A 20,182-nucleotide genomic window follows, 5' to 3' on the forward strand; every position below is an offset into this window, starting at 1 on the left:
AACAGCCTCAGAACACAGTGGTAAGCCGGGGGTCCATGCCTGTCATCCGAGCCGCTCAGAAGGCTGAGATCTGAGGATCATGGTTCAAAGCCAGCCATGGCAGGAAAGTCTGTGAGACTCTTACCTCCTATTTATTTATTCCAGTCCTGGCGCTTGAACTCAGTGCTTGGGCATTGTTCTGGAGCTGCTTTTGCTCAAAGATAGGACTCTACCCCTTGAGCCCTAGTGACACATCTGCCTATTTCTGTTTATGTGGTACTGAGGAGTGGAACCCAGGGCTTCATGCATGCTAGGCAAGCACTCTACCACTGAGCCACATTCCCAGCCCTATTATCTCTAATTAACTACCAAAATAAAAGCCAGAAGTGTAACTGTGGCTCATGTGTGGCTGTAGAGACTTAGCCAGGTGACTTTTCAGAGACACAGCTTTGTCATACATGGAGGGGGCTAAGGACACCTTGTCTCCCAGGTCAAGGCCATGGGGCTGAAGTTTTAGGAAGCAGCAGCTGCTCCACTGTGTTTTAGGGGATGTTAGACCCAGTGAGGAGAAGGCTCCACACCCTGGGAAGATTCAGAACTCTGAACTGAGGCCACCCTGAAAGTCTAATCTGCCCCAACCACATGCAAAATTAGAGGTTGTTTGGCGCCACCTGCTGTCCAAAGAGGGTTTCTGTAGGCTACTGGCTTCTCAATTTCTCTTCTCCTTTGGGGAAAGGCACAGAAAGAAAGGTAATGGAGTCCTTTTCCGACTCATGTGAATGCTGGTTAGGACATAAGACGTGAGAGGGTTGTTGTTTACAATCCTGCCTTTTTTTTTTTTCCAGCCTAGGCTGGCCTCCAACTGCAATCACCTGATCTCTGCCTCTCAGGTAGTTAGAAATTACAGGCTTACGCCACCCTTTCAGTTTAATTTTTTGAGACAAAATCTTGATAAATTGCCCAGGCTGGCTCTGAACTCGCAATCCTCCTATCTCCATCTTCTGAGTTGCTGGGATTAAAGGTAGGCTCCACCACACCCGGCCTTAATGTATTTAAACATTGTTTTCCTTTTCATCAGGAAGATTAAACCCAGGACCTTGCTCATGCTAGGCAAGTGCTCTACCATTAAACCACATCCCCAGCCCTAGGACTTGATGCTTTGATGCATGGCTATGATGAAACATCATCGTAATCCAGCTCATCAGCACAGCCCCCACCCTCATAGTTCCCCTTCCTTTTTCCTCCCCATTTTCTTTTCTTTGTGCTAGTACTGGGGCTTGAACTTTGGGCCTCATGCACTTAAAGCGGGGCACTCTACCACTTCAGCGACACCTCCACTTTTGAGTTTTTGCTGCTCAACTGAAGATAAGAGTTTAATGGTGGCTGGAAATGTGACTTAGTGGTAGAATGCTTGCCTAGCATGCATGAAGCCCTGGGTTCAACTCCTCAGTACCACATACACAGAAAAAGCTGGAAGTGGCTCTGTGGCTCACGTTGTAGAGTGTTAGCTTTGAGCAAAAGAAGCTTAGGGATAGTGCCTAGGCCTTGAGTTCAAGCCCCAGCCCTGGCAAAAAAAAAAGAGTTTACTGGTTTTGTCTGCAAAGGCTGGTTTTGAGCCTTGATCCTCAGATCTTAGCCTACTGAGTAGCTAGGTTTACATGCATGAGCCACCAGTGCCCAGCTACAGTACTCCTTACAGTCTTCACACTGTCTATTCTATCCCCAGGACTTCTGCCAGCAGCTCTCCATTTCTTCCAGTCCCTGGCAAGCACTCTTCTGCTCTCTGCTTCCAAGTTTAATTCTTTTATTTCATTTTTCCTGCCCTGTTGAAATCGACTCTTTTAGACTCATTGTGTAAGATCATCTAGCCTTTGTCTTTGTGTGCCTGGATTCTTTTATTATTGGAATGTCCTTGAGATTTATATTGCAGATGGTAGTTTCCTTTCGTACGGCCAAATAATATTGTATTGTGTACAAACATACACACCACCATTTTCTTTATCCACTTAACTATGGGCGAGCATCCGGGTGTTTCCGTATCTTGGCTGCTATGAGTCATGTTGCAGTGAACATAGAAGCACACATGTCGTCAAGATCTTGATTTCAATTCTTTTGGACAAATTCCTCGACAGGAGATTGCTGGATCACATGCATGCAGTTCCATTTTTAATTTTTGGAGGAGCCTTCCAGTCTGTTTTCAATTCCCACATGCAGCAGATATGAGTCCTAGTTTATCTGTGTCCCTTGTTATCTCTTTAGTGTGAGTGTGTATGTGTGTGTATTGGTCCTGGGTTTGAACTCAGGACCTGGGCACAGTCTCTGAGTGCTTTTGCTCAAGGCTGGTCCTCTACCACTTGAGCCACAGCTCCACTTCTGTATGTGTGTGTGTGGGGGGGAAGGTTAACTAGAGATGAGCGTATCATAGACTTTCCTGCCAGGTCTGGCTTTGAACCGTGATCCTCAGATCTTAGCGTTGTGAGTAGCTCGGATTCCAGGTGTGAGCCAGCAATGCGCTGGGCTGCTCTACTTCTCATGAAAGCAGAGCTCCTCCACAGCCACATCAGCACTCTCTACCTTGCCCGGCTCTCTCTTGGACCCAGTCCCCAAGTCCCTGAGCTCCTGTTGCTCCATGAACTCTGCTATGCACGTTCTGGAAAGGACTGGCTGTGCAGACCTCTCAGCATGCGCCCATGACTCAACTTTGTCCTCATGTGTAAGAGGAGCCACAGCAGTTCATACACAAACACGCAGGACTGTTACAATAGCACTTTTGTACAAAACTGTAACCCTAGCATCCAGGAGGCAGAAAGCAGGGCCATCATGAGTTCTAGGCTAGCAAGGGCCACAAGGTGGAATCCTGTCTCCAAAAACCCCAACAATAACAAACAAACAAAACTAAAAGCAGACCAACAAACAAAAAAAGGAAATGAAAAAGGTGGCGGACTGGATGGGGCCCAAGCTTATTCGTTTTGTTACGTTGCATCTTCACCCTGCTTCTAGCATGTCAAGGCCATTGGAGATGGCAGAAGCAGACTGGGTATAATTTTCTTTTCGCACCCCATTTGATAATTGCTCCCCAGATCACAGTTGCTCTGTCTCGCAATAGAAGCTGGTGATATAATTCTCCCATCTCCCCTGAAGCCCGCCCCTGGGCCCCCCTGGCTCATGGCTCACTGGTTGGCTTTGCTCCTGAGCTCAGATTGTCCCCCTCCGAAGACCAGCAGAGAGCATCAGGAGAGCCAAGTCTAGGTCTTACCTGCCCCACTTCCTGCCCTAGGCCTGGGCAGCTCCCTGGCCTTGAAGCTGGCCTCTTCCCACTCTCCCTGCCTCCCTCCTTCTCTCCCTCACCACTGCAGGGCCCATTCTACCAGCTCTCCCTCTGCCACGCCCCTGGCTGTGCCACCAAGGTGTCTTAAGAAGTTTGTTATTGCAGCCTAAGCTCCCGAGTGACCGCTAGAAGTTCAAGCCCCCTGGGTTTGCCTTGCCCAATCCCTTCCTGGGTGACATCTCCTCTGGATTCAAAGCCCTCCAAATGCCCCGCCCACATACTACTTTTCCCATTGTGCTCCCCCTTCCCCTCCACTCCTGGGACGTACAGGCATTCCAGACTACCCCAGGACCTTTGCATATGGAGACTTGTGACACCAGCTTTGTATTCCTTTAGATGTTTGCACACACATCATCTTCTATGAAGCCCTTTGGAGCAACCCTTGGGTCTAGATCTCCTGCCCCTAAACCTCAAGCCCGCATAGTCTCTTCTCTTATGGCTTCCTTCCCAGCACATAGGCACAAAGTAACTGCTCAAGCAACAAACAAACACGCACCATTGACTGCCTGAGCTGGGAGCTCTATGGCCGGCGTGTGTGTGCCTGTCTGGGCACTCGGCAGCTCAGCCTCACCCAGAGGCAAGCCTGGGCTAGCCACGCTCCCGGGTGGATGAGCGCGGGTGGGAATCGCACGGGTGTGCACGGGTCTGTGAGGCCCGCCCTGCCCCCCCTCACAGCCAGGTAGAGTGGATTGTTTCCGGAACCCCCTGGCATCTGCTGGGCTCTACGCGGTGCCTGTGCAACCCACACACTTCCTGGATCTGGATGTGAACTCGCCACTTCCAAACCTCGACAGTCCGGGGGCTGCCAAACTGTTGCCGGCTCCCTGGTGCCAGCCCTCTTCCCTCGGGAGACATATGCTAGTGTGCAATATTTAGTTTTCCCAGCTGGCGCTCCTGGGCAGAACCTCAAGGGTGCCATCCATCTTCTTTGCTTCTTTGGCAAGATGCCTGCCTTCTCCCTCCTGCTTCACCGTGGAAGGAAGAGGCTTCTGTACTGGATTCTGCTTTACCTGGAGGCTGCCTTTGTGGGGGGAGGAGGTGAGGGGCGGGAGCTTTAGACCGTGATTCTCCCTCTCTACCACCCGAGTAGCTGGGATTACAGGTGTGCTCAACTGTGCCTACTTGTGTTTGGAAGGGCTACCTGTTTTAATAGAGCAAGCATTTCCCATTGGCTGAGACTCAATTTCCTTCCATGGAATAAGGCCAGGCAAACCTGTGGGACCCTATAACTCTTACCCTAAACCACCCAGGGCCAATGCCCAAGGGTTCTTTTCTGGAATAGAAGCCAGTTGCTAGGAATCAGAATCTCCTGATCACTGGGTTGGGAGGAAGGTCCAGCCAGGGAGATACATCCTTTCTTCCTCCTTTTGTAAACCATTTGGGGGGCAGTGTGCTTAGCTTCTACTCTACCCATAGAGGGAAGCCAGAGAACCATTTTTTTTTGGGTGTCAGTCCTGGGGCTTGAATTCAGGGCCTGGATGCTGTTCCTGAGCTTTTCTTCTCAAGGCTAGTACTCTATCAGTGGAGCCACAGTTACATGTCTGGCTTTTTGATGGCTAAGTAGAGGTAAGAGTCTCACAGACCTTCTTGTCTGGGCTGGCTTTGAACTGTGATCCTCTGATCTCAGCCTCCTGAGTACTTAGGATTATGGATGTGAGCCACCAGCACCCAGCCAGAGAACTTTGTTCTAGTGCTCCACTGCCCGCCATTCTGTGGTCTCACTGGGAGACCTAAAGTGAATGTAAAGTGGGCATCCAGCTCCTGGGGCTTTTCAGAGGGTGCAGGAATTTCCGAGCACCCTGTGAATGTCCGGCACAGACCGCACCCCATCGCCACATATCCAAAAATCCAGAAACCACTTCTCAGCAGAGATTTCAGAAAACCAGGCCCATCTCATTAGCACCGGCATTGCAATCTGTAACTCCTTAGAGCACAGGTGAGGGGCGGGGCGTCGGCTCGCAGATGACATAAGAGTCCTGTGCCTGAGCTCAGGCTGCCCAGATGATGCTAGAGATGGTGACAGTCATTTTGCTCCAGCCGCAACGTAACTCTGTCACCTGGTGCCCACAGTCAAGGTGGCAGGTGTACACAGAACCTGAGGTGCTGGGGAGGAAGGGCCTGGGCCCCTCTTACCACCACCCAGCTCCCCCTGCCCTCCTTCAGACCCACATGCTCTGCCAGACCCTCGTACCTTGTAGCCCTGGATGTCTCCATTCTGACTGTCCAGCGGGGGTGGCTCCCACGTCACGTCCAGCTGTGTGGCCGTGGCACCATGGACGGCCACGTTTTGGGGTGCCGCTGTGGGCACTGGGGGACATAAAGGATGATGAGTGAATGGATTCAGGGAAAGGGAAGGGAAGGCGGGGGAGGGAGGGGACCTTGGATCCTGAGCCTCCCCTGGCTGGACAAGGCAGGCCCAGCTCACCTGCTTCCCCGACAAAGACCTCCTGCGGGGGGCTCAGGGGTCCCTCGCCCACTGCGTTGTACACACTCATGCGGACTTCATATCGTCTGTGCTTGTTCAGGTCTGGGGGTGGGGAGAGAAGGAGGCAGAGGTCACAGCTGGGCTGCAAGGAGCCATCGCTGCAGGGTAGAGGCTGTGGGGGAAGGGAAAGGCATCCGGGCAATTCTAGAACCTGCTTGAAGGGCAGGAGAGAGTGAGAGGTGGCGCCTGGGGAAGCCAGCCGGGATGGATGGAGGTGACACTGGTGCCCGCTTGGTCTAGGGTGACAATGACGTATTGCTCATTGGATACTCAGTTCTGGTCACCCTGGGCCGGGGGTTCAGGTCCTCCCTGCAATGGCTGACTCAAGCAACCCCAGTGGTGTCCCGCCCGTGGCCCCGTCCCAGTATTGTGTGTGTGTGTGTGTACACACACGCGTGCATGCCAGTACTGGGGCTTGAACTCGGGACCTCAACTTCTCACTTGATTTTTTTTTTCTACTCAAGGCTGGTAGCTCTACCACTTGAGTCATACCTCACTTCTGGCTTTTTGGTGGTTAAAATTGGAAATAAGAGTCTCATGGACATTTTCTGCCCAGTCTGGCTTGGATCTATGACCCTCAGATCTCAGCTTTCTGAGAAGCTAGGATTATAGTCATCAGTGCCTGGCGCGCCCAGTACTACCGCCCCACCACCCCCACCCCCACCCCCAACTTGTGTCTTGCTGCTGGAGATGGAATCCTGGGCTTCTCAAATGCCAAGCAGAAGCTTTACCATGAGCTGCGCCCTTCAGTTCCCAGCCACAGTGCGGCTCAGCCCTGGGGAGGGACTGAACAGATGTGAATTCTGAGGTAAGGCACCCCATGTTTTCACCAAGTTTGGGGTGACTGAAGGAGGACGCCTGGCGGAGAGAAGTCGAGGCAGCATCAGCCGGGGTGGGAGATGCCGTCCTGCTCAGGGTGGTGGGGGACCCCATTTTGGCGCTCTTCCCCCCCCCCCGCCTTCCCCAATCCCCTTCCCAGGGTTGTCTTGGGCAGGCATGGCTGAGGAGGGGAGAGGAATGTGGGTTAGATTTTAAAGATGTGGGCTTTCTGTTGCTCAGGGGTCCCCCGTGCAGTTCTGAGCAGCCGGAGGAAGCCCACTGGTGTTTTAGAACCAGAGTGAGGGTTCAGTGAGGCAGGCGGGGGCAGGGTGAGGAACACAGAGCTACAAATGCTCCCTGTAGGATGGGAAACACAGCTGGAGCCCGGGTGCCCATGGCTCACGCCTGTCATCCTAGCTACTCCGCAGGCTCATAGTTCAAAGCCAGCCTGGGCAGGAAAGTCCACGAGACTCTTATCTCCAAGGAACCACCAGAAAACCGGAAGTGATGCTGTGGCTCAAGTGGTAGAGCGCTCGCCTTGAGCTGAAGAGCTCACAGCGCTCAGGCCCAGAGTTCAAGCCCTACAGCTGCCAAAAAAAGAAACAAGAAACACAGCTGGGCCTCACATGCCTTGGATACAACGATCCGGGTCATAGTGATGTGGACACGCCCCTACCTGTCCTGCAGTGTCCTGAGCTCCCAACACCCACCTGCCCTCCCTTCCTCCCCACGCACACAAGGCTGTTTGATGTCCTCCTCCATCCTGCACCCACAGAGTGGACTCGGGGAGACTGCCGCTGGCATCAGCCCCCTGGGCAGTCCTGGTGGCCAAGCACCATGGGTGGGCCCAGGCCTCGGCCTGGGGCCAGGGGTTCTAGAAGACCCCCTCCCTATCCCAAGGAGGCCTGGCCAGGCTGGGCTGCCATGCAATGAGACTTACTGTCCAGCTCGTACTGCGTGAGGCTGGGCCGGGTCAGGTTCCGCATGGAGTACAAGGCTAAGGGGTGGAGGAGGCCGGGGCCAGAAGGAGACAGCAGATAGAGGTTAGTGCACGTGTCCCTCCCACGAGGAACCCCACCAGGGCAGGACGGAGCAATGCAGCAGGGGGAGGAGGGGCAGGCAGAGAGAAAGTTTCCAGTTCCTGGTGATGAGGTATGGTGGGGAGGGGAGGCGGGGATGGGGGTGGGGCTTGTCAGGACCCTGCTGCCCCTCCCAGGTGTGCACTGGCTCAGGGTCATGCGTGGGGGAGTCCCTCAGAGCCTCACAACCCAGGGCACAGCTCTGGGGATGGTCCCTTGTTTCAGTGTGGAGTTCTTGGCAAAGCACTGGGAAATAGTGGCATCATCAATTTCTTCCGATGAACTAGAAGTAATTTTACTACAGGGAAATGTGACTATATTACACACAGGCGAGATAAAATCACGAGCGCACAGACATATTGGCCTGCAAGAAGAATTAATTAAGTAAGAGGTGGGAAAAGAACTTGGATCAGGTGCCTCTGTGATTTTCTTCTAGCATTCCTTTGCTCTATTTCATCACTTGGTGATCTGCTAACACTCCCTGCAAGACAACTCTAATGGCTTGAAGAAAGTACTTGAATGTAAGGACTTGGCCTGTCCCTGAGCACCTTTGCTCAAGGCTAGTACTCTATCACTTTGAGCCACAGCGCCACTTCCAGTTTTGTTTTGTTTTTTTTTTTTCTTCTGGTGGTTAATTGGAGAGAAGAGTCTCATGGATTTTCCTTCCCCAGGCTGGTTTTAAACCGTGATCCTCAGATCTCAGCCTCCTGAGTAGCTGAAATTACAGGTGTGAGCCACTGGCGCCCAGCTCCCTTAGCTTTTTAAATTTAAGATTGGTGCTCTTATCATTTGAGCCACATATCCACATATCTGGCTTTGTGTTGGTTAATTGGAGATGAGAGTCACCTTGGATTTGTCCTTCCTGGTTGTCTTTGAATCTCAATCCTCAGATCTCAGTGTCCTGACTAGCCAGAAACCTGACAGGCCTGAAACCACTAGTGCCCAGTTCTGCCCTGGTACCTCTGCTTCCTCCCCGTGGAACCAGCCTTGTGCCTTCGCCTGGCTGACCTGGTGCCATTCGTCAGGGTTAGTGCCAAGGCCAAGGGGTGTGCATGTGTTTCTGACATTCCTGGGGATGCCACACTACCAGCCCTAGATACCTGCTCCGGTGTGTGTCTCAAACACCTGGCTCCTCTGGTGTACAAGCTCAAGAAGGGAGGGGCCTGTGCTCCTGAGCACTGTGCACCCCAGTGCAGGCCGAAGGTGCTGAGTGAATGCTTGGCAAGTGAGCAAATGGGATGGGATGGGGTGGGGGTGGGGGGCGCAAGACACACGCAAGGGAGGGAGGAAGGCAGAGCCACTGGTTAGGATCCCAGGAACCTGGGAGCTTCAGAGCAGGGAGATGAGCACGCCTGCCTCAACTTCATTGTCACTCACGGGTGAGCTCCGCCCACTTGGTACCTAGGCCCACTCTCCTCAGTCCTTCAGAGTGTCATTCATAGGTAAGCCCCGCCCACTCTGTGCCCAGGCCCATCCTCTCCAGTCCCCCCCCCAGTGTCACTCACGGGTGAGCTCCGCCCACTTGGCTCCAGGGTTGTTGATGCCTCGAAGAGTGAAGCCCCTCAGCCCTTCCAACTGCAGCTCCCGGTACCGGATTCGGAAGCCCAGGAGGATGCCGTTGATCTTATCCTCAGCTGGCGGCTGTAGGGAAGGAGGTGGAACATGGGGCCCTGACCACTGCCCACCCCAATGCACCCTCTCTCTCCACCAGGCCTCCTATGGCCCCGGAGTGAGACTGTGTCCAAATCAGGATAGCAGGGATTACTTTTAGTTCACAAAGCACTTCCAATCAAGCTCCTGATGGGTAGGAATCACCCTGCAATCCCTGTTCACCAGAGCAGGCAACAGGCTCAGAGAGGCTCAGGTATTTGCTGTAGTCACACAGCAGAACTGAGTCCTAGGAACCTAACTCTGGACACATTTCCTGGATCCCATGAACCCAGTCCTCTCCCACCTAGAAAGCACATAGGAGGGTGTGTGTGTGTGTGTGTGTGTGTGTGTGTGTGTATGTGTGTGTGTGTGTGTGACCCTGACTTCCTCCTCTCCTTTGCTTTCTGATCTCGTCCACAGCTGAGGGGGAGAACAGACTTCAGGAAAAGGTGGGAAGTACTTTTATGATACGTCTTAAAAAAAAAACCCTGCTGAAGCTGTTCTGGCTTTTATTAGCTCCTTAATTGCTTCCTTGGGTATAGTGTCCTCTTAGTCTGCTGGAGCAGACTGTGTGTGTGGCTACAGCAGGTCAGTTCTAGTTATTTAGGGGGTGTCTCCCCAGACAGCCTGGGCCTCAGCGGCACTGGGCAGGGGCTGGGTCCCGTGTGCCCCCCCCTTCCCCCGATCCTGAGAATCAGGGACTCTGGCTGCTCTGGGGCCCTGGTGGGTGCCCCGCTGAGTTCAAGGTCAGGCCTCAGAGGGCACAAGGGCAGTGTCCTGTCCCTAGGTCCCAACAGCACAGGAAGCGGAAGTATCCATTAGCCAAAGAGAGGGAAGAGGTTCTGCCAGTCAATGGGTTCCCACTCCTGGTGATGGGCACAGGTCTCTATGAGGAAATCCTGTACACACGGCTGGGTCTGGACTCAGTGGTCCCAAGGGTTCAGTAGACCTGACACCGGTGCTAAACCTGGCACCGCCAATCACACATGAGCTGGGAAACGTGGGACCATCTGAGACCCTGCCTGAGTCTGTGCTCGTGGGCGGCAGGGGTGCTGACAGCTGCCTGGTGTTCGTATGGGGATGTGGTACAGGTGTGTGTGTTTACCTGATTCTAGAATATTCTACCGCCAAACACACCCCAGGATTTCCCATGCCCTCCCTTGTGCTTTGCAGTGGAGACTCTGGATCTAGGCGGCCCTGCCGGGGTTCTCTGGTCCCAGTAAGAAGCTTTTCAGCTTACCTGCCATCGGATTAGCACAGAGGTGGTGGTATGAGGGGTCACGGAGAGGATGGTGGGTGCTTCATCAGGGGCTGCAGAGAGAGGCAGGCCAGGGAGGGGCTTGAACGCTGGAGCTTCCTCCCCACCCAGGAGTTCCCTCCCCCTCCCCCACCGTCCCTGATTCTTCAGACACCACACTGACAGCAGGTCCCACGGAACTCACCCCAACCCACCTTCTGCAGAGCAGAGGGCCAGGGTGGAACAGAGACCCGAGGGTCCCCGAGTCCCTCCCTCTGTCCCTCAGAGCCGCAGGCCTTGTTCGGCTGCTCTGTGGGGGCTGCCCCCTCTCATTCCCTGGCATTTGGAGTGACACAGAGAAAAGCTGCACTCGAATGCCAGGCTAGATCTGGGGCACCCGAGCCCCTGGGCAAAGGCCCCATGGGCCCAAATCTCTCGGGAACGGTGCCCTAGAGGGCGATGTCCATTCCTGTTCAAGGTCCCAGGACACCAGGTGTCCAGGAAGCAGCCAGGGACCACGAGCAGGAGACTTGAGTGTGAGAGAGTACTGACCGGCCTGCAGGGTGGTCAGCGACTCGGATTCCTCGCTGAACTCGCTGTCCCCGATGTCATTGGTGGCCTTCAGGCGGAACTTGTAGGATGTGAAGGGCTTAAGCCTGTGGAGGGAAGTAGCAGGGGGTCAATGACAAAGGGGCCCATTAAGTCTCAATATGTAATGTCCTCATCACAGGCCTCTGTGGTGAAGGTGATGTGGTTCCCCAGTTGGTGGCGCTGTTCTCAAGTAAGTGGTGGGGGGGGCGGGCAGTGCTGGCTACTCAGGAGGCTGAGATCTGAGGATCACAGTTTGAAGCCATGCTGGGTAGGAAAGAGTCTCATCTCCAATTAACCAGCAGAAAAGCTGGAAGGGGAGTTGAGGCTCAAGCGGTAGAGTGCCTGCCTTGAGCAAAACAAAACCACACCAAAAAAGCGAAGTAAGCATGCAAGGCTCTGAGTTCAAACCCCTGAACAGTGCCTGCTTCTCGTAAAAATAAGCCATAGGTCCCCAGGAGTCCAGCAGCCACGAGAGCACCTGTCTCTTCCAACAACTCCATGACCCTCCCCTGGAGCAAGGTGAGCTGCCTCTCCAGCCTCTAGGGAATTGGGGGGGGAAGGGAGGAAGGGGGAGCTCCCAGGGGAGAACCCAAAGGGTCTCCCTCCCCTCTTAGCAAATGTCTTCCTTCTTGATTCACCAGGGTGGCGGAGGGGGAGGGGAGGGAGGAAAGGATCACTCAAAACTACCTGCTCACGTCAACTGGAATATATATATATATATATATATATATATATAAAATGTATAAAATGCCACCAGCAGGGATTAAATTGAAGGCAGGATTTCAGAGAAGCTGCATACCCCGATTAAAGAAGATGCTGGCTGGCTGGGGAGAATCCTTAATGAAGGACGGGGAGCTCTTCACTAAAGGGGGACAGCCAGACTCCAGGAATAATTAGGAGCTGGCCCCAGTGGCGCTCCCAGGGAGGTGGGGGAGGGAGAGAGGGAGACTGGGGTGGAGCTGGAGGAGGGGAGTGGGTGAGAGGCCTCCCGTGTGGGGAAGCAGAGCAGGATTTGGGGGTCGTGCTGAAGCCTCTGGACCCTCACCCAGGGACCGCTATAGGGGGTGGAGAAGCTCACCTGTCCACGATGAAGGTGGAGGCGTTGTGGTTCACAGAGGCCGAGTGGAGCGCCCACTTGCCCCCGGGCAGCTCTCTGGTCTGGACGGTGTAGTACCGCACGGGGGACAGCCCATCGCTGCCTGGCTCCCAGGACAGAAGCACGCTGCGGGCCTTCACGTTCTCCTGACGTGCCACGGGCTTGCTGGGGGGCTGGGGGCGGTCTGGGAGGCAGTGTGGGGAGGGTGGCAGGTGAGTCGGGTGGAGACAGGGCCGGACTTTCCCAAAGGGGTGGGGGAGAGGGTGCCCAGGGTACCCAACCTTCCCTACCCCACTTCTACGCATACAGCCCTTGTCTAGGCTCTGCCAACAGCCTGTACCCGTGTCTTCTGGTCAGCGATCTACCCTCAGCCCAACAGGCCGGCCCCTTGGCTCCTGTACTCCAGGAGCTTGGATCAATTGATTCTAAGGGGGTGGGTTGGGAGTTCTGGGGCAGCTTTTCTGGTCTCCATTAACTCAGTACCAGGAGCTCCTTCCCCTAAGACATTACCCAGCATCCTCTAGGGGGCAAAGAACCAGTAGTTTCTGGTTCTTCTCGGGAACTTTTCCCAACCAATTCCTTTCATATCCACCACTGGGGACTCAGGTCTGGGCACCCTAGGTGCCAGCTCAGGGGCAGTAGGGCAGAATATGCCAGAACTCCAGGGTGAAGCCCAGAACTGGCAACCAAGGCCCTGGACAAGGCCCTGGGTTGGGAGGGAGAGGGAAGAGGTGCTCATTCTTTTTTTTTTTTTTTTGGTCAGTTGTGGGGCTTGAACTGAGAGGCCCAAATGCTGTCCCCATGCTCTTTCATTTAAGGCTAGCACTCTACCACTTGGAGCCACAGCTCTACTTTTGGTTTTCTGGTGGTTCATTGGAGATAAAGAGTCTCATGGATTTTCCTGCCCGGGCTGGCTTTGAACCACAATCCTCTGATCTCAGCCTCCTGAGTAGCTGGATTACAGGTAGGAGCCACCGGTGGCTGGCTCATTCACCACCTTTCTATGGAAGAAACCAGAGCCAAGTTGGGTCCTGAGGTAGAGAACCCCAGCTTAACTCTGGAAGTCGACTACACCTCTCACTGACCTCAGCTCGAGAAAGTAGAGCCCCCTTTCATTCCAGACCAGATCAGAGCGATGGATTCCTAACCAACTGCTCTCAACAGCCAGCTAGGAGAGGCACAGAGCACCGTGTTGGCAGGGAGGGGCCCTCGCTTGCTTCTAGGCCTCCCTGGGTCCCACAGGAAGTCACCTCTCTTCTCGGTGGTCACCACCAGGGCCTCGGCAGCCTCCCCCCAGCCTTTGCGGGTCTGGGCCGTGATGCGGAAGAGGTAGACGGATTCTGGCTTGAGGCTGGTGGCCGTGTACTGGCGGGCGCTGGGTGCCAGCACTTCCACAGCGGCGGTGTTGGCCGTGGTGGCGTTGAGTCGGTGCGTGATCTGGTAAGCTGGGAGGAAGGAGGGGGAAGGGCAGCCATGGATGGTCACACTTCTGTTCTTAGATGCACTTGGGGAAGGTGGACTGTGAGGGGTGCGTATGGGGGCTCAACACACAGCATCTGCAACCCCCCCATGTCAGGCCAGTGAGGAGACTGAGGCAGGCAGAGACCAGCAGAGCCCACCAGCAAGTGGCTGAGCTGGAAATCCTGCCTAGGGCTTTCTAGTCTAAAGCTACTAGCGTCCCTGTCTCTCTGTCTTTTGGGTGTGTGATATTCCTTCAGGACAGACAGGATAGGAGAGCAGAACTCAGAGCTCTAGAACAGGGGCTACCCTTCCTGTGTACATGTGCCTGTGTTCTCTATGATATCATTATTCTCTATAATATTATATATTATTGAACTGAGATCCTCAGATCTCAGCCTGCTGAGTAGCTAGAATTATAGGTCTGAGCCACCAGCATCTGGCTATTTTTAACTTTTGAGACATGGTGTTTTTACGTTGCTCACAATTGTCTTCAAAACACCTGGGTATAAGTGAGCTTTCTGCTTCAGCCGCTCAGTAAGCTGGGCTTACAAGTGGGTGCCAACATGCCCGGCTAAGCCACTGTTTCAAAGATGAGGGGCTGATGCTGGGGCAGGAAGCAGGCTTGTTCAAGTTCACATAGTGGCTACCTTCAGCTTGGATGTATATCTTGGGGGAATTCAAACGTAAAGCTAATCACCCTTCTGATTCGCAGCCTTCTCCCTGTGTCATGCGCCCTCTTTTGGTCCCACTATGGAATAGCTGTTGGGTCTACCAGATGGCCTGCTGGCTGGAGATACTTGGGAGGCACAGAGTCAGCCAATGGTGCTTAAGAGATCTGCACCTTGACTTTGCCCTGCTGCAGATAATGTTACAGGCTGGAACCTCCAGCAGGAGAAATAGGACTCAGATCTCATCGTTAAGGAGACACCTCCCGGGGGTATACCCCATCTCAATTGCAAAGTTCGGTGCTACTTCCTCCTTCCTGAGACCCAGAAAAGGGCTCAGACTTACCCAAGATGATGCCGTTAGGGGCTGTAGGGGGCTGCCAGATGAGCCGCACAGATGTGGTCCTCACCTCTGGGAACAGGATGCCCATGGGGGGGCCTGGAACTGGAGGGGACAGAGGGCAGGGGATGATGGGGGGGGGGTAGGGGCACTGCTCAGCCTCAAGCCTCAGCTCTGTGGAGTGGAGGAGGCGGGGCCACTCAGCTCAGAAGGTGTTTGTGGAGTGGTGTGCTGCGTCTGGTGCTGAGTTAGGAGCAGCGACAGGAAAAAATGACAACCAGTGAGTTATCTACTCTCAGAATTATCTCCCCCTACCCCTCTACCATAGGCTCCAGGCTTAGAACTTAGCTGTGGGTCTGGGCTTTATTGAGCGGCTTGAACTCAGTGCCTATCATCTTGGCTACTCAAAAAGGTCTCAACCTTTGGAGTAGCCAAGATGAGAGGCATGAACTACATTGTTTTTAGAAATCGTTGTATTTGTTGCAGGGCTGGGGATGGCACCCAGGCTTTTACCCTTGCTGGATCAGTGTTCTCCCACTGAGATGCATCCCTCACCTGGTCTGTGCTTCCCACCACATGGGTAAGATGGTGCCAGGTAATGGAAGTACCTACTCAGAACCTGCATGACCCCTCTTTTCCAGAGTTCACTCTGTACTTCTAGGGTCCTGGGAGGCCCATTCCCAGACAGCCCCAGCCATCCTTCCAGAGTCTGGATGAGCCCGTTATTTCTCAGATCTCCCTATATCTCCAAGGGTAAGCTGTGTGCCCCGGGACCAGAGATAGCCCTCAGGGGTGTGGACAGATGCTGAATGGTGTGGATGGAAAGAGTGGATGGGAAGCAGAAGAAGAGGCGGTGGTGGGGGGGTGGTCAGTTCTGGTGTGGGTGGGAGCTCATCCTGAGATACGCATTCCAGCAGAGAGCCCCAAGGAGTCTGAGATTTGCAAATGCAAACGTGGCCTTCTAGGTCATTATACAGCAGGAGGCTCGAACATATTTAATTTAACACTTCATTAACTTGATTTATAGCTTTAGAATATATAGACATGTGGTATTTGGCCTTCCTTCTGCATTTCTATCTGGACTCATAAATGTTTGTGCTGGGCAGGAGGCGGAATGGCATGTGGGGTGAAGGAGGGACACTAGGCCTGTAGGTCAGCTTGTGTCTGGGAGTCTTGCTGTAATGGTAAAGGTGGAACTCAGCTGTGCTGGTCTTGTGCACACAGGACCAGGAGGCTCATGTCCAATAATCCAGAATTTACCCACCGTGAACCTGTCTCTGGTGAGCACCAAGTAGAAACTGGTGAAAAGTCCCTGGGTCATTCACTCAACCTACTGGGGCACCAAGAGATGGAATGAGGAACACACAGATGGTTTTGTGGTTGTTGTGGGTCATGGGGCTTGAACTCAGGGCCTGGGTGTTGTCTCTGAGCTTTTTCGCGCAAAGCTAGTGCATTACCCCATTGAGCCATAGCTCCACTTCTGGTTTTCTGGTGGTTAATTGGAGATGAGAATTTCATAGACTTTCCTGCCCGGGTTGCCTCGAACCACAATCCTCAGCCTTGTCTGGGATTACAGGCATGAGCCACCAGCACCCAGCTCACACAGACTAGATTAGAGATAATAGTCTGACAGGCTTTCTTATCCAGGCTGTCTTTGAACCTCGATCCTCAGATCTCAGCCTTTTGAGTTGCTAGGATCACAGGCCTGATCCACTGGTACCAACTTTGTTCTTTTTCAATAAGCCAGCACCAGACTATTATCTCTAATAACATCTCCTTGTCCAGGGGATGGGATTTCTGAGGGACCACAGGAGGATCAGGCAGGTTATGATGCCAGAGGGAGCTGCCAGGCGGGACGAAAGGCAAAGCAGGTCGAGGGGCAGGCCCCTCCTGTCTTCCCTGGCCTTGCCGGCATTTGGACTTACCATCATCCAGCGTGCGCTCCAGGACGGGAGGGTGGCTGGGGCTGCCGTCTCCGATGCGCGTGAAGGCCAGCACACGGACCTCGTAGAGCACATACTTGCCCAAGCCCGTGAGCTGGGCACTGCGAGACGAGTTGCCTTCCACCAGCCAGTACTTGGGTTTGGCATCTGAATCCTTCTCCTTATACACCACCTGCCAGGCCCAGCACAGGGGAGAGCCTCAGCCCTGGGTCCCCTCCCCCACCCTTCCCCAGCTAGCACCTGTCCTGAGTCTCATTCAAGACTGGAATGGGGGTGTGTGGAGTAGGCAGACTTGGGCTCACTGGTATCCAAGGGGACATGGGGTAATGCAAAGCTAGTGATCATGGCGGGCAGGCGTGGAACACAAAGGTAGACTTAGCTAGGGAACCGGAAGTGCCCTTAGGGCACATTCAGGTGGAAGGCAGGTGGGGGAAGAGAACAACACTTGTTCAAAGTCCCAGAGCTGATGGTGGCAGAGCCTAGGACAGCAGCCCAGTTCTAAGCCAGGGCTGGACGTGTGGCTAGCCATGTCTTTAAGATGAATTCTAGAAAATACTGGGAATGAAAACAGGACCCATTAGGACTACGGGGCCACCCAGCATGGACTCCTGCAGGGTCCAGCAAGGACCCTGACCTGACTTTGGGGCCTCTCTCTCCTTTTTTATTTTTATCGTGCCAGTACTAGGCATAAAATACTTGAACTCAGGGCTGGATGCCATTCCTCAGCTTTTTCACACAAGGCTGGCACCCTACCACTTGGCTCACAGCTCCACATCCAGCATTTTGCTGGTTAATTGGAGATAACAGACTTTCCTATTCACGCTGGCTTCCAACCACAATCCTCACAGTCTCAGCCTCCTGAATAGCTAGGATTACAGGCATGAGCCACTAGTACCCCACATCATCTCCCTATCCTTGAAGGAGGCTTTTTCTTTTTGGTTGTGGGCTGGAGCTCAGGGCCTGGGTGCTGTCCCTGAGCATTTCTGCTCAAGGCTAGCGCTCTACCACTTTGAGCCACAGTGGCACTTCCAGTTTTCTGGTGGTTAATTGGAGATAAGGGTCTCACGGGCTTTTCTGCCTGGGCTGGTTTTGAATCACGATGCTCAGATCTCAGCCTCCTGAGTAGCTAGGATTATAGGTGTGAGCCACCATAAAAGAGGTTTTGGGGATGGAGTTATTTGCTACGTGGTTGGTGGGCAGGAAGCCGGCGGATTCCCCCATGTCTTCTGTAGGAGGCAGAGACCCAGCAGGTGACGAGGCCAGGGAGCCCACCCCCCACCTCTGATGCTGAGACCCACCTTGTAGCCCAGCACGAGCCCATTGCGGTCGGCCTCGGGGATCTCATTCCAACGCACCAGCATGCTGCTGGACGTGGTAGCCAGTGCAGACACGTTGGTGGGGCCAGAGGATGGGACTGTGGGAGACAGGGGTGGGGAGAGAAGGATCTGAGGAGCCCAAGTCCACCCTGTAGGGGAATGAGGTGGAGCAGGGAGAGGAATGCGGTAGGAATCAGCTCCGTGTTCCCTGCTCTATGGAAGAAGATGGCAGAGACGGGCCCCGAATTCTCCTACACAATGTCTTTGGGTTTTGGAATGCTTTGCCTCTCTCATTATTCTCTGTGTAGCCTAACTTTAGATGATGAGTTAGCATTTCCTGCCAGCACTGCAAGGGGGGGTGGAGCTGGGGACTAGCGAGGGCCATCTGTCATTTTTTTTCTTTCTTTTTGAGGGTACTAGGGGTTGAATTCAGGGCCTGGTACTTGCTAGGCAGGCACTCTACCACTTCAGACACATTGCCAATCCTTTTTGCTTTAAGTTTGTGTTTCAGGTAGGGTATTGCACTTTTGCCCGTATTAGCCTTAGACCTCAACCTCCTACTTCTGTTTTCAGAATAGCTGGAATTATAGAAATGTAATCCAATGCCTGGCGTTTGTTTTTGTTGGTTATGGGGCTTGAACTCAGGGCCTGGGTGCTATCCCTGAGCTCTCTTGCTCAAGGCTAGCACACTACCACTTTGAGTCACAGCTCTACTTCTGGTTTTCTGATGGTTAATTGGGTCTTATAGACTTTCCTGCCTAGACTGGCTTTGAATTGTGGTCCTCAGATCTCAGCCTCCTGAGTCATCAGGATTACAGGTGCGAAACACCAGTGTCTAGCTGGCCTGGCTTCTTTTGAGATAGGATCTTGCTAACTCTTTTTTTTTGTCAAGGTCAGCCTTGAACTGTGAGCCTTCTGTCTTTGCCTCCTAAGAGGTAAGGATGACAGGGGTGAGCTACCACACCCAGTCCTCTGTCTGTCATTTTAAAAGTGACTGGAAAAATCCGTAGGGCATTGGGCCACATGTGGATAAATGAGAGCTGTTTCTGGGTTCACAGTCCATGGGTGAACAATGACCAGGCCCCAGGAAGGTTTCTGGAATGTTCTGAGAGTGCCCCCCCCCCCCGAAACTCCATCTCAGATTCCTCAGGAACCACTGGTATTGGGTTAAAGCAAGGACAAATAGGAGCCAGTTTTGCAAAGTTGAACAGCTTGGCTACTCCAGAGTCTCTGATGGTGAGAACAAGGGCAGGAATTGGGGGACAGATACTAGGAGACACCATAACGTGGCAGGAAGTTCCGCCATGGCTGAGCAAGCTGCTCAGACTGTCTTTGGAGACTGGACGCAGCCTCCGGTGCCCCTGGATGGCTCTGGGGGCAGACAGACAGAGCGGTACCTGACTCCCGGGTCCTGCCCACCACCATCGGGCTCCAGGGCCCACTCCCGATGGCGTTGAAGGCCTGGACCTGGACGCGGTACTCCGTCCACTCCTCCAGGTCCTCGATGGTGTATTCCCGCTCCACGCGGTCCTGGACCACGTGGCTCAGCGTCTTGCCGTGGCCATCTGATCGGCTGTACTTGATCTTGTAGCCCACGGACTCGGGGTTCCCATTGTATTCCATCTCTGGGAGAGGCTGCAGAAGGCAGGGGGAGGGAGGTGCTGGGAGGGAGGCTGCCCTGTGCCCGAGGGAATGCCCAGGATGGAGTGGGGCTGTACCACCTCTTCCTGGGGGCTTTCAGGAAAACACACATAATCCTGATCTGTGAGACTGGTTCCAGAGCCTGCCGGCCCCTCCCTGGCCTCTTCTACCTTAGCAGCTCTGTGACTGAACATGTGCCGAGCTGTGTGTTCATGGGGCAGCGGGGGTGGGGGGGTGGAGGTGGGGTGGGGGAGGAGTGCCTAACCTCCCTGAGCCTCAGTTTCCTTAGCTGTGACAATGTGTCTTGTAAATTTCCTAGGAGAAGCAAACAGGATGGGACATTCACACATTGAAACCGCTTGGCACTTGGCAGATAGCGATTTCTAGCCCTTACTGTCAGGTGGTACATTTGATTCTTCGGCCACAATCTGCTACTAGGCATTTCAACAGAGAAGTAATGAAGAAAGCAAGGAAAAATTTAAAAAAGTATGCGTAAAGAGAAAGAAGCGCAGCTGCCTGATGGGTGTGTGCTATCTTTGAGGTGTGGGGCAG

The 20,182-nt window shown here is 53.8% G+C and overlaps 1 protein-coding gene across 1 annotated transcript in view; it reads right to left on the minus strand.

The window, feature by feature from the left end:
* Sdk2 (sidekick cell adhesion molecule 2) overlaps nt 1-20,182 on the minus strand; it is a 121,264-nt gene that overhangs the window by 25,638 nt on the left and 75,444 nt on the right. The window contains exons 24-34 of the mRNA XM_013037715.1: nt 19,387-19,624; nt 17,972-18,087; nt 16,656-16,845; nt 14,737-14,835; nt 13,515-13,709; nt 12,247-12,448; nt 11,130-11,233; nt 10,581-10,651; nt 9,196-9,331; nt 5,733-5,834; nt 5,499-5,614 (exon numbers count right to left, since the gene is read on the minus strand). Of these exons, the coding sequence (XP_012893169.1) occupies nt 5,499-5,614; nt 5,733-5,834; nt 9,196-9,331; nt 10,581-10,651; nt 11,130-11,233; nt 12,247-12,448; nt 13,515-13,709; nt 14,737-14,835; nt 16,656-16,845; nt 17,972-18,087; nt 19,387-19,624 (1,569 nt within the window). The remainder of the gene's footprint in view (nt 1-5,498; nt 5,615-5,732; nt 5,835-9,195; nt 9,332-10,580; nt 10,652-11,129; nt 11,234-12,246; nt 12,449-13,514; nt 13,710-14,736; nt 14,836-16,655; nt 16,846-17,971; nt 18,088-19,386; nt 19,625-20,182) is intronic.

Source organism: Dipodomys ordii, unplaced genomic scaffold (assembly GCF_000151885.1).
Source record: "Dipodomys ordii isolate 6190 unplaced genomic scaffold, Dord_2.0 Scaffold7, whole genome shotgun sequence".
Classification (NCBI taxonomy): Eukaryota; Metazoa; Chordata; class Mammalia; order Rodentia; family Heteromyidae; genus Dipodomys; species Dipodomys ordii.